General features: G+C 41.3%; 2 protein-coding genes across 2 annotated transcripts; one reads left to right on the top strand and one right to left on the bottom strand.

The window, feature by feature from the left end:
• Positions 1–471: 471 nt before the first annotated feature.
• msantd4 (Myb/SANT-like DNA-binding domain containing 4 with coiled-coils) lies at positions 472–4,241 on the bottom strand. The gene is made up of 5 exons (XM_041046597.1): positions 4,172–4,241; positions 3,680–4,032; positions 2,827–2,922; positions 2,400–2,699; positions 472–1,470 (listed from the first exon to the last, which is right to left on the bottom strand). The coding sequence occupies exons 1-5, from the start codon at positions 4,239–4,241 to the stop codon at positions 706–708; spliced, it is 1,584 nt and encodes a 527-aa protein (XP_040902531.1). The 3' UTR covers positions 472–705.
• A 1,429-nt stretch (positions 4,242–5,670) lies between these two features.
• On the top strand, positions 5,671–13,053 carry aasdhppt (aminoadipate-semialdehyde dehydrogenase-phosphopantetheinyl transferase). Its single transcript, XM_041046567.1, has 7 exons — positions 5,671–6,088; positions 6,176–6,289; positions 6,700–6,820; positions 7,786–7,907; positions 8,686–8,847; positions 12,135–12,200; positions 12,393–13,053. Exons 1-7 carry the CDS (start codon positions 5,918–5,920, stop codon positions 12,558–12,560), a joined length of 924 nt encoding a protein of 307 aa, XP_040902501.1. The 5' UTR covers positions 5,671–5,917; the 3' UTR covers positions 12,561–13,053.
• The last annotated feature ends 1,199 nt before the right edge of the window (positions 13,054–14,252 follow it).

Genomic DNA, 14,252 nt, shown 5'->3' with positions numbered 1-14,252 from the left:
ATATACAGAGCCACAACTATTTCCATGTAAACGATATATTTTAACACAAACACTTGACAGCAAAACATAAATAGTATAAAAATCTCTCTCTACAAGTAACAGTTGTGATTTCTAAGTATTAAATTATATAGGCAAGCACCCATGCAGTGGATTAAGTGGCACAAAATTGATGCATTAATGTAAAGAAACACATCTTGATCCCATTTTGTCAAATGCACCATTATAAAACTTTTCCACAGTAGTAAGAACATGTTGCATTAATATGCAAGCATTTAATGTTCTGCACATTTTGTGTATATTTGGATGCAGCACTGAACATCTGCTCAAACATACGTTATATGTTCATCTAATAACCAGCTCTGTGTGCCTAACAAATCCAGACATTTATTATCATGGCACCTTTTCTGTCCTGTCACCCAGTGTAATGAAGACATTATAAGGCACTGCTTTATCATGATGGTCTTGAATATGCCAGCCCTCCATCTCTGTCTTCTCCTTGGCCAAATTCTCATCAGTAGTGATCCTTTAAGTGGCTCACACTGTCTTTAAAGATATGGGTGTGTATGAAATTAGGGTTGATTAGGGAAGTTTCTGATGCACACATGCTGTGTTCTTTCCGGTATTAAAAACACAGCAGAGGCTGGTGAAAATCTAATTTATTCATCACTTTCTCTCGCTTATCAGTCTCTTTTATCAGTCTTTTTCTCAGTGGCTCTGATGATCTTTATGCAGCTGCATTCTTTCTTTCTCCACCTGGAGGCGTTCTCTCTCAATCTGCAGTCTGCCGGCCTCAAATTTGAAGAACTGCAGTCTCTCTTTTTCCAGCTGCAGTCTCTCCTTCTCCAGTTTTAGCCTCTCCGTCTCCAGATCCACCACTGACATCCACCCTTTACCCTCCTTCTCTCTCTCCCTCTGTCCATCATAAGAACAGGATAAAGAAGGCGTGGAGGACGAAGGCGGGCCTTGTTGTGGTGGCAGGTTAAACGAGGAATCGACGTGCTCTGATTGGCTGAGGAGCAAAAGCCTCAGCCTCTCCCTCTCCACCTGTAACCTCTCTCTCTCCAGCAGCAGTCGCTCCTTCTCTACCTCCATCTGACGAAGACGCTCCTTCTCCACCACCAGCCGCTCTTTCTCCACTGCCAGGCGCTCAGTTTCCACCGCCAGGCGTTGTTTTTCCAGCTCCAGTCGCTGTTTCTCTACAGCAACCAGAAACCCTGCACCCATGTTTTCATGATTGGTGAGTCCTCCCAGAGCATGAGGCGGCGTCCCCATCGGGCCATCAACCAGCGGCAGGTCTCTGCTGGTGGTGGAGGTCGGAGCCTTGGAGGAGTTGTGCAGGCCCGAGTTGTTGTGAGAATAAACATCGCCAACACTCCCCTCGGCACGTGACTCAATGTCACTGAGGAGGGAGGGAATATCATCTTCATCTAGTTCTCCTTCTCCGTCTCCCACATCACCATCACCATCCAGCTGGAGGGAGAGAGTGACATCATTAAAGGGAGACGCCACCGATTTTGCATGTAAAGTTCAGCTCACTTGTCATAAGAAGTGCTGTTAGTCAGCTTGTGAAAACAGCTGTGTAATGTGGTTCTGGAGCGAGCTTTCCAAAGTCTCAGAAAATACCCCTGAAGAAAAATGTGATCAAGATGTATTATGGGAAATGTAGGCTTAACACATACAAGAGACTAAAAGTCAGAATATGTATGCTTCTGCAGCTTCCAGCTTGTTTATCTTCGATAATCGTTTATCGTCTTTAATAAAGTTTAGCTTATTATTATTAAGGTATGCTTTAATTCACTTTAATAACACTGTTAAGAAATAAAGTGGAAGATTTTTTTAAGGAATTATTGTGAAAGATAGTATTAAGAGGCCAAATAGCAAAAGAAAGTCAGACAGTCAAGATAACTGTGAACAAATCTTGATGCACTCAAAAAAAATGTTGAGTTTAAATGAAATCCCAATTGATTAATTAACACATCCTTAATTTAATTTGAGCTCTACCTTGCGAACCTACGCGAGCCCAATCAAAAGACCAGATTAACAAGAGCCACTCAGGCGACATAACATGACGTATAATCACTGTGATATATTAAACATAACTACCTTTGCTGATGAGGATATTCATTAAGTTAATTAACACATTAGCAAATACTTGCATGTCAATTTAGGGTGCTTGTCTTCTCATTACAGGAGTGGCTTTATCATGAGCTCTGTATCACAAAGCATGAAGATGGTTGAGAAAATCATTTTGTCCTCACTGACATGAAAATTTATTAAACAGACTCTAAGGTTTAATCAGAATATATCCACTATTAAGGGAATCTGTGGAATAAGTTTTTATCTTGTATTGTGATTGTACACATACAGACACTATAGGATGATGTAGTTGTCTTCCTTACTCTGTATTCACTGACGTCGTCCTCCATCTTCATGCCCGGGGGTGCCATCATGGCTTGACCACTCGGCTCGCCGAGAGCCGCCAGCTCCGGCCAGTCGCAGTGACAATCTTTTGGGAGGCCTGAGAGGTCAAGCAGCTGGTCGCACCCAGATCCCAGAGAGGCTGCCTCATGCTCAGGGGAGGACTGATCGTACTCCGTCTTCAGGGCCAAAGATGAGGACGAGGAGGAGGAGAGAGAGAGCTCAGCCTGAAGCTGTTTCCTCTTCATCAGTGCGCGCCAGTCCAGGTAACGTCGCTTCACCTGTAGAGGAGACGAGAAAGTTACAGAACCGGCAGTTAAGAGATCAGAGGGGGTGAGTTTTTTTTATTTTTCTGTAGGAACACTAAGAAATAAAGACTAAAAGATGAAAAAAGTGATTTGAACACACCTCAGCAGCAGTTCGTAGCTCGCCCTCCCCCAGTGAATTGACACCTCGCGCCACTTCCTCCCATGCCTGTCTCTTCAGCTCATTAATGGCTGTGTTCTGTTCAGACACACAGAAGAGAAGAAGAACAAGAACAAACAATTAGATTGTTTTGTTCTAACAACCCTAACAAGGAGTTTTGACGGCAGTGTAGTGTTGTGATAAATGAAGAAGTACTTGTGGGACTGTAGAACAGAGTGAGCAATGCAGGCTCCTGTCAAAATAGTGGAAATGCTAGTTTCCCATAAAACATTACAAAGTTGCTTAGTCTATAACACAAAACTGCCCAACCAATGCTGGATTTTTAAAGCAGTCTGCTAATTATATATCAATCAATACAGCATTTTTAAACATAAATTATTAACATGTTTGACAAGTATTCCTTTTAGAAGTTTTTTTTAGAAGAACTGGGACCATGGTGTGTGATTTGCAGGCCGACTTATATGTTTATACCAGAGTATCTACTAATATCAACCAGTAAATCAACCTGGGTGACTGATCTATCCAGCTTTACTCTTTCTCTGACTCCCCTCAGGCAATTCTGTGATGTACTGTATATATTATAAATTTGAAAAAAACATGAGTGTAGTTTTTTCGTTAATAATGAGTGAGTACACTCACTGAGGCTTACATTAAACAGCTGGTTTAAAAAACTTAATTTGCACATTTACCTTTGAGGTTACAAAAAGGTACAGAAGGGAAGAAAGCTGCTAATTAGAAAGGACGGGAGAGTTAGCTAATTGGTCTATGCTGTTGCTGATCTGTTCAATGCTTCAGATGACAGAGTTCACCAAAAATGATCAGAGAAGAGCAGCACCTGCTGTCTGGAGAACAACACATCCCTCCTCTTGTGGATCTCCCTGATGAGCGTCTGTGTTTCTCGCACACTGTAGTTGCTCTTCCTCTTCCTTTTCAGATGTTTCACCTGCAGGAAATCCAGCTTGGCAGCAAGGAGGGGACAGAAACCCCAGAAATACAGAGAGAGAAAAACAGAAAGAGGAGAGATAACTGAGGAAAAATAAGAAAGAAGGACAAGGGGAGGAGAGAGGTGTAGGTATGGAGGGGGAAATAGAAAATAAAGGAGGAGGAAGGTATCAGAAGAGGAAGGGACAATAAAAACAGAGCTACAAAGAGAAACAGGGCACAGGTCAGAGTAAAGGGGTGACAGCCCTCAGATGGAGAGAAGTGTGGATGTCTGTTGTTAAGGTCAGTCCATGTCTAGCAGTATAGCTTCCCTTAAAAAGCACAAGAGTTTTCTTCAGGGAGGAATTCCTCTGTGGCTCCAGCAGTTCCAGTGAAGTTGTCCCACCTGGGAGACGAATCCCAGCTGTTACACTAGAGGTAGGCACTGTGTAACAACATGTGAGACTTAGAGTCATGGAAATATCTAGTTTAAAGAAGTGTGGGCAGCTGCACAGGTTACACCAGGTAGGCTGGAAGAGTACATCATCAAAAGCTGTCTTTTTCTCCCAGTCTGAGTGAAGGGTTCTTGCCTTGATGAGGCCCTGATCTGATGTAGCTAAGGCCACAGAGCACTTCTGATCAAAGATTTTCTGGGTTTTCCACTTTTATTTTCTGGACTGGACTGTTACCAGGTGTGCTTACACAAGCAAAGAAGCATCATATGATAAAGTGATTGTGTAGTCTTCCTGGTTGTTAAGATTCAGAACACTGAAAAGCTTTAATATGAAAAAAGGGAGAAACCACAAATGCTGACATTGACAGCAGAAGCAGCAGCCGAATTACAACACAGAGAAACAGAAGGCCAATATAAAGTAAATAAAGCACATCACAAATGATATTAAGGGTAATATATGTTCCTGTCTCACTTTCTTTTGCATTCAAAATCTTGTCGTGAGGTTCGTTTTAGATAAGGTGGAAACTAATTTTATATTAGATCACTGGTGCCATACAGATGCTTTTCAAAGGGGTCGCAGTAAAGGGGAAACATGTTTTTATTCTCTCATTCATTTTTGAGTGAGGGATCCCTAACTAAAAAATTCGTCAATAAACAGAATTACCTCTCCTATTTGATTACTGCAACCAAACATTCAACGATGTGTAATGGATATATTTTATTAAAATAAAATACTAGACATATTCAGTGAACAGTGAGACATTTTATGCAAGTATATTTGGCATGTACGTTTCTTCTGTCAGCTTACATGTAAACAAAATGCCTATATATGCAGTCTGTGCTTATGTCCTCGTGTATCTCCCAAATATTTATAATTAAAATAACGTTGTTTTTTTCGAGGTGTACTGGGCTACGAGATTCTTATTTTTGTAACCAGACGAGCCCAAAATATTTTCATCACCACGATAAGACATGTAACGCTGTCTTGTGTATTGCCTAACCCTCCACCACCACCAGTGAAACATTATTTGTGATATAGTGTGAAGACAACTCACCTTGAGCTCACAGTACCGCTATCAAAACAACATCGGAGAAATGAAATTTATATGCTGCTTTCATGGATACCTCGGAGAATGAGAATGCTGAGGTTCAAATTATGAAAGGCGATTGAGACGTTAGTCAAAAAAAACAGTACATCGCTAATTTTTCCATTCCGTTATAGAGGAAATGGGGTACACTTATACAAGAATTGTTCGTTAATTGATATCTTGTAACATTTTCCTCTCAAATGTCACATCTCAGCCATGTGAACGCTGCACTGCAGTGCCGGCAGTTCTCACTACTTTAACGCAGCTTGTTGGTGTTTACAATATTCCTGAGAGCATTTGAAGGTAACGTTAGTAGATGGCTCCCATTGGTCAATCCTCCACCGCGCCCACTTATGACGATATTGACTCTCGCCGGACTCTTTTTTGGAGCGTGTTCCGGTATTACATTCAAAATGTAAACTGTTTAGAATAGTGTTATGAACATCTTTCATTCAATCGCAGCTGTGGCGCTTCCTTGTGAAACCCTGAATGTCTGAGACAGAACATTTCCACTGTTCTGTTGTCGGTCAAACCCCTACATGCTAACGCGAGATGCTAATGTTAGCTCACCAAGAGTCTATGAACAGCCTGAAGTTGTGGCGGAGTCCAGATGACAGGGTGGGACAGAGGTGAGGACATGGGTTCTGTCCGGTGGGCTTTTCGCTGTGGGTCGTGGACACCGAGCAGATGCGACTGGCTTTTCGCTGCTCGTTGCATCCAGAGAGAGGAAAAAGACAGAATCGGACAGTTTGTGTTTGCCAAAGATGCGAAATCAGCCATGGTGAGTCCGAATGTTAACTTTCTGTCACCTTCCCCTCTCGCCACAGCAAGATATCCGTGAGTAATACATCGTCTATCTGTCTGTCAGGCTGGCAGGTTGTTGCTCAGGAGGTTTGTCTGTGAGAGGATGGGGGTCCCATGGTCAGAGATCAGACTGGAGCGATCTCCCAGAGGGAAACCTTACCTGGCAGCACCGCTGAAGGTTCATCATACTTCTTCTTCTTGTACAGTGTTTGCAGAAAACATATCAGTCTTAAATTTTAACGGTTGACCTCACTTTGTTGTGCTGTCTCTTCACTGATACTCTGCCTTTGCCTTCATAAGCATATACTTTTAACACACTGTGATGTGGTTGTAAGCAGATGTAAGTGTTTGTTATTGTGTTTCTTTATGTCCTGTGGGCACCCATAAGTGAGGGCTGTTGTATAAACAGATAATAAATGGTAAATAAATGACACATGCTGTGTTGCACCACATGTGTTTCTAGTCTGTTTGACTTAGTTCTATATATTTCATTTTGTAGTTAGTAGGTTTTGGGTTTTTTTGGTCATATAATTGAAAGTATTTAATGTTTCAATATCTCTGATCTCCCTTGTTGCTGTCTGAAACCAGGTCAGTTCAGATTCAGGTCAGGCCTGGAGTTTCAACATCTCCCACCAGGGGGACTATGCTGTGCTTGCTGCAGAGCAGGGTGTGCAGGTGGGAGTGGATATCATGAAGACCACCATGCCAGGTAAATGCTGAAGTTAACACTTAAAGCAGCACTAATAATATCAATCATTAATAAAAGATTAAAAAAAATAGCTGCACTTTTGTAGTTTTTGACCAAGTGTGAATTTCCTCCTTAGAGTTGAATGAAAAGGCTCACAAACAACACAGCAAGCTGAAGAGGCCTTTCATTGTAAATCTATTGTTTTTCTCTTCAGGCACACTCTTCTTTGAAATTACTTCCCATCTCAGTAATCTGTGCAAAAAACAACCTGAACAATTTTGGCATTAAACATAGGAAATAGCTTGACTTTGGGGCACAAAAAGCACACACACACACTGAAAACAACAGTGGAGAGACATCAATCTTAACAACAAGCTTTAGTTCTAAGTGGCTGTTTCTAGTCTTCAGCGAGCTTTGACTTGATCTCTGCTGGTGTGTTCAAGCCACAAATTAATCAAATTGTGATGCTTCTGTCAGGATCATGGCAAAAGCATGAAGATCAAACTACAACAGTCATTGTCAGCTGTTGATTTCAACCACATCACACTAAGGCTAATTAACCCATAACATACCAATCTGTTAGCTGTAATCATTAGTGGAGTCAGCCTGTCTGAAGTGGAGCGCAGATGTTTTGTTGCTTGTGTATTTCCCAGCTCAACCACAATGAGTCACTGTTGTCTTGTGGGTGAAATAGGTGTAAGCCAAGCTGCTTGTGTGCAATTGTTTAGATTTCTCTGTGCGTGTGTGGTTGTGTGTGTGAGCGTGTGTATGTTATGAGACATTTCTCAGAAAGGCACCAGTCCAGGCCACACTAATCTCAAAACTTATTTTGAATAATATTACACTTCTGTTTTGCATCTAACACTTTCCTCCATCTTCCTCTTACTTCATGTTGTTTTCCCTTCATTTTCCGACTTTCCCTTCCTCCTGTCTCTTTCCTCTTTCTCTTTTCTGCCTTCCCTCCCTTCCTCTTTCTTCCCCTCCAGGTAGCAGCTCTGTGCCGGAGTTTTTCCGCATCATGACTCGTCAGTTTACAGTGTATGAGTGGAGTGTCATCCAATCAGCTGGCGCAGAGCACCAGCAGCTCGCCGCGTTCTACCGCCACTGGGTAACCACAGCAACCATACTTCCTTGTCGTCACATTGCTTTGCTGCTGGGCCCCACGGGCTGTTTTTTTTTTTTTTTTCTTTTTTTTGTGTGAAAATCAAACGTAGGGAGAAAATAACATTGCCAGTGTCCTTTGAGACACATACACACCTATGTACGTTTTGTACATAAATTTGTGAATTCTTCTCAAGTCGCATTTTCCTCCATGTCTGTCTTTTCTTCACATTCTCTCGTCCTCTATCTCTGCATTTCATCCTCGCAGACACATGGTACTGCTGTCTTTCTTTTCCATTTTTCTGTTTTCTCCTTCTTTCTCTCATTTTCTTTCCTTCTTGCACACACACACACACACACACAGATGGACAGCGATAGCTATGGTGGTGCTAAGTAAAGATGTGAGATTGAGAGGGTGGCACAGAGACGTCAAGCTCTGATATCATCACCACACTGTTGACTAATGGCAGAGCTCGACGGTTGCCATAGCGATTAGCCTTGTAATACTGTTATTGTGGCTCATTGGCTGCCAAGCAGGGTTGGTTTTGGCTGGACACACACACGTACACACACAAAGTCCCTCTTTTGTATACACATACTGTTATACATGTGTGCATAGATTCCCATCTGTTGTGGATTTAAGTTTTTGTGCTGCTGAGCCACACATACACACACACAAATAAGCACTCAGACTGTTCTTCTCACCTGTGTTAGACGTATTTTTCTTTATGTGCCTGTGATGATTTGTTGTAGTAACTGATCAGTTTTGCTCCCTTTACACCAAGGCCCTGAAGGAGAGCTTCATCAAAGCCATCGGCACAGGTCTGGGCTTCAACCTGCAGAGGGTAGAGTTTCACCTGTCCTCTGAACCACTCACACAGGGCCAGGCACTGCGCCAGACGAAGATGCATCTAGATGAGGATGAAGAAGAGGACTGGATATTTGAAGTGAGTCTGTTGTAAGACAGGTACAAAGAGTAGCCTACAAGAGAACGTAAACTACCCGTCTTCTTGTTCATGGTCTGTCAAAGGACAAATTGAAAACAGACTAAAGATGGATGCAATGGTTTAGTCACCACATTTGAAAAAAGTATGGGCATGCACAATTCCCAAAGAGAAACAGCAACATGTCTGTGTTGGAAGCAGTCTGCAGTGTTTTCTCCTGCTGATCAGGTGCCAGATTCAAAAGGCATTCTGCCAAGCTATTTTATTTTCTGTGTTTTCCACTTGTGCCATAGCCTGTTTAAGATGCACTGGGCTTTATTCACATCATACATATTAAATTTGGATTCTGTATTCACTGTTGAACAGTGTTCAGAGCGGGTTCTGTACTCTTCCAGATGCTGATTTTTAATACAAATTCAGAACAAATAGTTTCTTTTTAGTGGAAGGAGGGATACTTTTATTGCAAGGACGAATTTTCTCCTTCAGGTTGTTTTGTCATCTACTGTTTTCATGCTCAAGAATGAATTTTCAGTCTCAATTTTTAAGCCTGAATGAACGAGAAGTCCTTTAAGTGCTTAGAGGAATGGAAATCTGAACATCTACTTTTTTCCATGACAACTGGGCAACTCGATCTGCTTAGGAAAATCATGTGGTCCAATCAGAATCACTCTAATAAAGCTACTGACTGGATGTTGTAGTAAGACCATTTTGTCAGTTTTGCAGTTTTTAAATTATTTTTAATCAGTTACTTCCTATTATTAAAGCATTTTGTGGCATAATTTGTAGTAAAGTAACATGTATTGCAGCATTTAGAAGCAGCTTTTAGGAAACCAATGAGCTTAAATGCAGTGGTGCTGCTGGGTCCTCTGTGCTCTGTTCCCCCGTGGCTGCGCCCTGCAAAGCTTCTGCAAAGTGAATCACAGGTGGTCCTACAGACAAAGCCACACAAGAGATTGCGATGGGGGGCTCTCAAGTGGCCCTCCAGCCCTCCTAACACCGTGACAAGAGATTAGAGGAGTGCACCCCTCTGTCAGAGCAGAAGAATCATCTATTGCCACTCCTTTCCCCTTCTATTTCCTATTTCATCTCCTCTTTTCTGCTCTTCTTGTCTTCTCTCCTCACCTTCATTCCCCCTCCTCTCCACTTCTCCCTTTGATGTTTTCTCCAATATCTCCGTCTCTTCGCCGTGTTCCTTCATTTTACTGTACCTGCCTCCTCTCCTCTCTCCCCCCTGTATTTTTCCTCTCTGTTCCTATACCCCTCCACCTCTTACTCCTTTTCTCCATGCTCAGTGGCAGAGGGATTAATGAGTGAGTGCTAAAAGGTTACCACTGGTTTGAAAAGGCTGATATTACATCTCCTCTCCTCTCCTCTTCTCTCCTCTACTCTCCTCTCCTCTCGAGGTCGTGGAGGCCTAATGCTGTTTTTGTGTCTGTGTTTTGACACCAGGGAATAACAGCTCACTTGTATCGATCGCAGGTAGATGGTAATGTGTGTGTCTTTTTTTAACTATAGAAGGGTAAAAGTGAAGTAATAGCAACATATTGTATAGTCTGTTGGATTTGTAAAGGGTTCAAAACATGAGGACATGCAGGATTGTTCAAGAATGAATGAAGCAAAGAGGAACAGAGAGAAAAGCAGATTTTTTTATATATAACACTGAAAAACTCACCCACATTGTCTCATTTTAGCCCTGGTTTATTTTGTATTTATTTAACAGTACATTTCAGTTTAAATGGCCATCATCAGATAGATGAACAGGCATCACACCAGTTTCAAGTTAATACACAGATGCTAGACTGGTTGTGTTTTTTTGTGTCATTATAAATGACACACCTCCAAGCTTTTGGATGGTTGGTTGGACAAAACAAGATGTTTGAAGATGTCACCTTGGTCTCTGGGAGTTTGTGATTGGCTTTTTTAACTATTTGCTGATATTTTTCTGAGTTAGAGCCCTAAGTCATGCTCATGCTGTTGTTTTGTCAAAAAATATATGAATGTATATAAGGATAATATACAATTTCACATTTTAGATGCTCAACAGGTGAAAGACACCAACGCACCTCAGTGTGTCTCTATGTCTTTAACAACACATCATTATGTCTGATCAGTGAGTGATTGCAGTGACCTCGAGAGGTCAAATGAACTCAAATCGATTTCACTGATTTGTCTTACGTACAAATAGATGCAGAGCTCTGAGTGTTACCACAGAGATGAGATGAGCAGCAGTGCTCTTGACTTCATGTCCTCTGTCTCAGTGTGTGCTGATTGGCTGGATCAGAGAGAAGCTATGAGACTTATTACTTCCTGCTGACCTCTTATGATGTCACCCCCGCAGGCTTTTAGGCACAGATGCTGAGGGACTGTAACAACACTCTCCTCTTTATAATCAGCAAAATGACAAAAAAATTAAATACAGTTCCTGGTGATATTTCTCTCACTAACTCCCCACCACACACACACACCACAACCACCACCACCACCTGTTACTCCCACATGTACACATTCAGCTTTGGCCTCCAAGTGTATTTTGGCAGCATCAAAGACAAAATACACCATTTTAACAAAAAAGAAGCACGCCGTTGGTATTTGGAGTAGAAGTTGCAGAGTTGACATAATCCTTCCCTCCAGGAAAAAAAAAACTTTGAATGGATGTTTGTAGGACAAACAGTGGGTGGGGGCATGCTGAACAATGTGTGTGTTGTTTAAAATGTGAGTATAGGATGCAAAACACAAATGCAACCATAGCATGTTTTATGTTGAAATAAGGGCAAAAGTAGACAAAATATCTTCATAGATTCACATAAACAAAGCTGTAAAATTGGATAGGAATCTGCTTTTGCCACATGGATTAATCACATATACTCTAGAATGGATTTATTTCTGCAACCTCTACAGTGATATTATTCAGTGAACATGCGTCTGCTTGAGGTTACCGGGTATCACAAGCACCATTTTTGCATGGGAAGCGATGTGTGACCTGTAAATGCAGTGGTTATCTGACTGCACCTTCACTCGCTCTTATTAGAAATCATGCAAACACGTAGATATTCACATGCATATATTCAAGAGATTATACACGAGTGGACGCATGCTGGGTTAATGTGTGACTGAACGTCTGATAAGGATGCATGTATGCGACTTTCATCATATCGTATGTATTTGCTCTGAATTTGAATGAGCTTAAAGGTTAATTTTTTTTCTATTTAGTGTGGTACGCCATATACTGTGTTTGCATGGGCTGATGTGCAGACTTTTATGTGTGTGTGTATGTGTATGTGATTCTGCAGGAGAGCTTGCTGGATGCTGACCATCATGTTGCTGTAGCACTCAGCCCAGGAGACAAACCAGATTCAGTAAGGACAGATAACGTCTATATGTTGAACATTTGACAGTTGCTTGAGCTTTTCTCAAGATTTTATTTTACATTTGTCCATTTTCAGTCACTTTAAAGGCTAAACAGACTCAATAATATAATTTAATTGCAGCACTATTAGACACTACAGTCTGTTTCTAAAACTAAACACTTTCTTTTGTGTCCCCCTCAGCCTCATCCTTCATCTCTTCCTCGTCCCACCACATTTGCGCTGCTGTCATTCAGCGACCTCATCTCCTCGGCCTCACCTCTGACAGAGGAGGACCCCGCCTACTGGGACAGCTTCAAGATGAAGGCTGAAGCTCCACAGAGACAGACAGAGATGCACACATCCAAATAACCATCTGACACATACCTGCCATATACAGACACACACATACGCATTCATACTTCAGAAGTGCCAAAAAAAGAAACACTGGTACACTGACAGTGAAGCTGCTTTCTCATTCAACACAAGTCCAGTCAAGTCCAAGCCAAAAGTCGAAGTTTGTCGTGCAGAGCGTGCATAGTATGTATGATAAGTAATATGAATTAATAGATAAATAAATTGTGATACATTTATTTTAATCAAATCTCAATGTGGTCATGGATGCAAAGATCAAATAAAGATTAAAACAACAAAGCAATTTCTGTGCAGGGTGTTGGTGAAAGAAACAATAATATAAAACAATAGAGCTGGACAACTAATCAGTATTACTTAAAAGAATTCAGTGGAATTTCATATCATGATCATATTGGGTTATCCTCTTTCAAACTTCTGTCATCCCAGTTATTCCTTTCAAGCAAAATATAATTCAAAACAAAACAAAAAAGCAAAAGCTTTTTAGCCTAACAGTGGAATACATTTCAGTAGAAATTTAATTTCACATTTGATCTTGCATTACTTTGCCATTTTATCATGACTTATATTGAAGTCAGAAAGACTTTCATGGTAATATTTATATATTGATTTCAACCATAATGCTAAACCCTGTGTGCATGTACATGTTGTGTGTGTGTGTCTATGAGAGAGAGAGAGAGAGGCTTGAATCTCCTGCCTTTCTCCTCTCCCCTGAACAGCTAAATGTCTCCGCCTCACTTCTGTTTTATCTTGCATTCATCCTTTCTTTCTTCCTCTATGCTATCTCTGCTATTTTGTATCTTTCGCTCCTTTTCTCCACGTCTATCTCGTCTCTCCATCTGGTAACGTATCTTTTAATCAAGGACTTTTAGTCGACCACTGCGTTCTCACTTTGTCTTTCTATTTCTTTGCAGTTCGTTTCTCCTCCACCCTCTCTCTCTCTCGCTCAAGGCTCATAGATGTAGTGTCAGTCTTCATGTTTCTTTCTGCATTACATTACTTCAGTCACAACCTATAATTACAAGCCTCCTCACCTGTATGCACACACGCACAAGGAAATGACTGGCTATCAGAGGTCAAATAATATGTATGTACTATATTTGTGACATTACACACTCCTGCATCCCTTTCCTGAGGTGAGCGGATGCATAAACACGTGAAGTGAAGATCAATGAGTTATCCCACTGCCAAACCTAAAGTGAATTTGTAGTTAAATTTGAATTAAAATCAGACCAAAATAATCTGACCAATTCTAATTCACAACAGGAAAAGGAAAGTATTGGTTTCTCTGTTTCTTATTCTATATACATAAAATGACCCAAACACACATACTGACAATGACCTGCGATTTCACACACTGACCTGTTAACCTGCTGCTCATCTTCATATTAGTTTACCGTCTCTCTTTCTTACTGTCTGTCTTTTTTTGTGTTTTCAGTCATTTGTTACCATCTCTTTTTCCCTGCCTCCACCTCTATAGCCTACTATTTTGACATCACTGTGCTTTTTGACCTTAGCATTCCAGGGACAATAGAGGGGAATTATGAGTATTGATGAAATGGCAACCTGCTGTCCAGATGGCTTCCACGGAGGTCCTTTGTTTGTATGTGAGAGACACAACAAGTATAGACAGCATGTCAAAGAAAGAGTGTAGTCAGTCAAGTGTGTGTAGGTGAGCATGTGCATGTGCAT

Source organism: Toxotes jaculatrix, chromosome 9, assembly GCF_017976425.1.
Source record: "Toxotes jaculatrix isolate fToxJac2 chromosome 9, fToxJac2.pri, whole genome shotgun sequence".
NCBI lineage: Eukaryota > Metazoa > Chordata > Actinopteri > Toxotidae > Toxotes > Toxotes jaculatrix.
This window is presented reverse-complemented; position numbering and strand designations above follow the sequence as displayed.

Coding starts and splice junctions, on each gene's coding strand:
- aasdhppt (XM_041046567.1), top strand. CDS start 5,918: ATGACAGGGTGGGACAGAGGTGAGGACATGGGTTCTGTCCGGTGGGCT. Junction 6,089..6,175: donor AAGATGCGAAATCAGCCATG/GTGAGTCCGAAT, acceptor TCTGTCTGTCAG/GCTGGCAGGTTGTTGCTCAG. Junction 8,848..12,134: donor AAGAGGACTGGATATTTGAA/GTGAGTCTGTTG, acceptor GTGATTCTGCAG/GAGAGCTTGCTGGATGCTGA.
- msantd4 (XM_041046597.1), bottom strand. CDS start 4,241: ATGACTCTAAGTCTCACATGTTGTTACACAGTGCCTACCTCTAGTGTA. Junction 2,923..3,679: donor TGTTGTTCTCCAGACAGCAG/GTGCTGCTCTTC, acceptor GTGTCTGAACAG/AACACAGCCATTAATGAGCT. Junction 1,471..2,399: donor ACGACGTCAGTGAATACAGA/GTAAGGAAGACA, acceptor CTCTCCCTCCAG/CTGGATGGTGATGGTGATGT.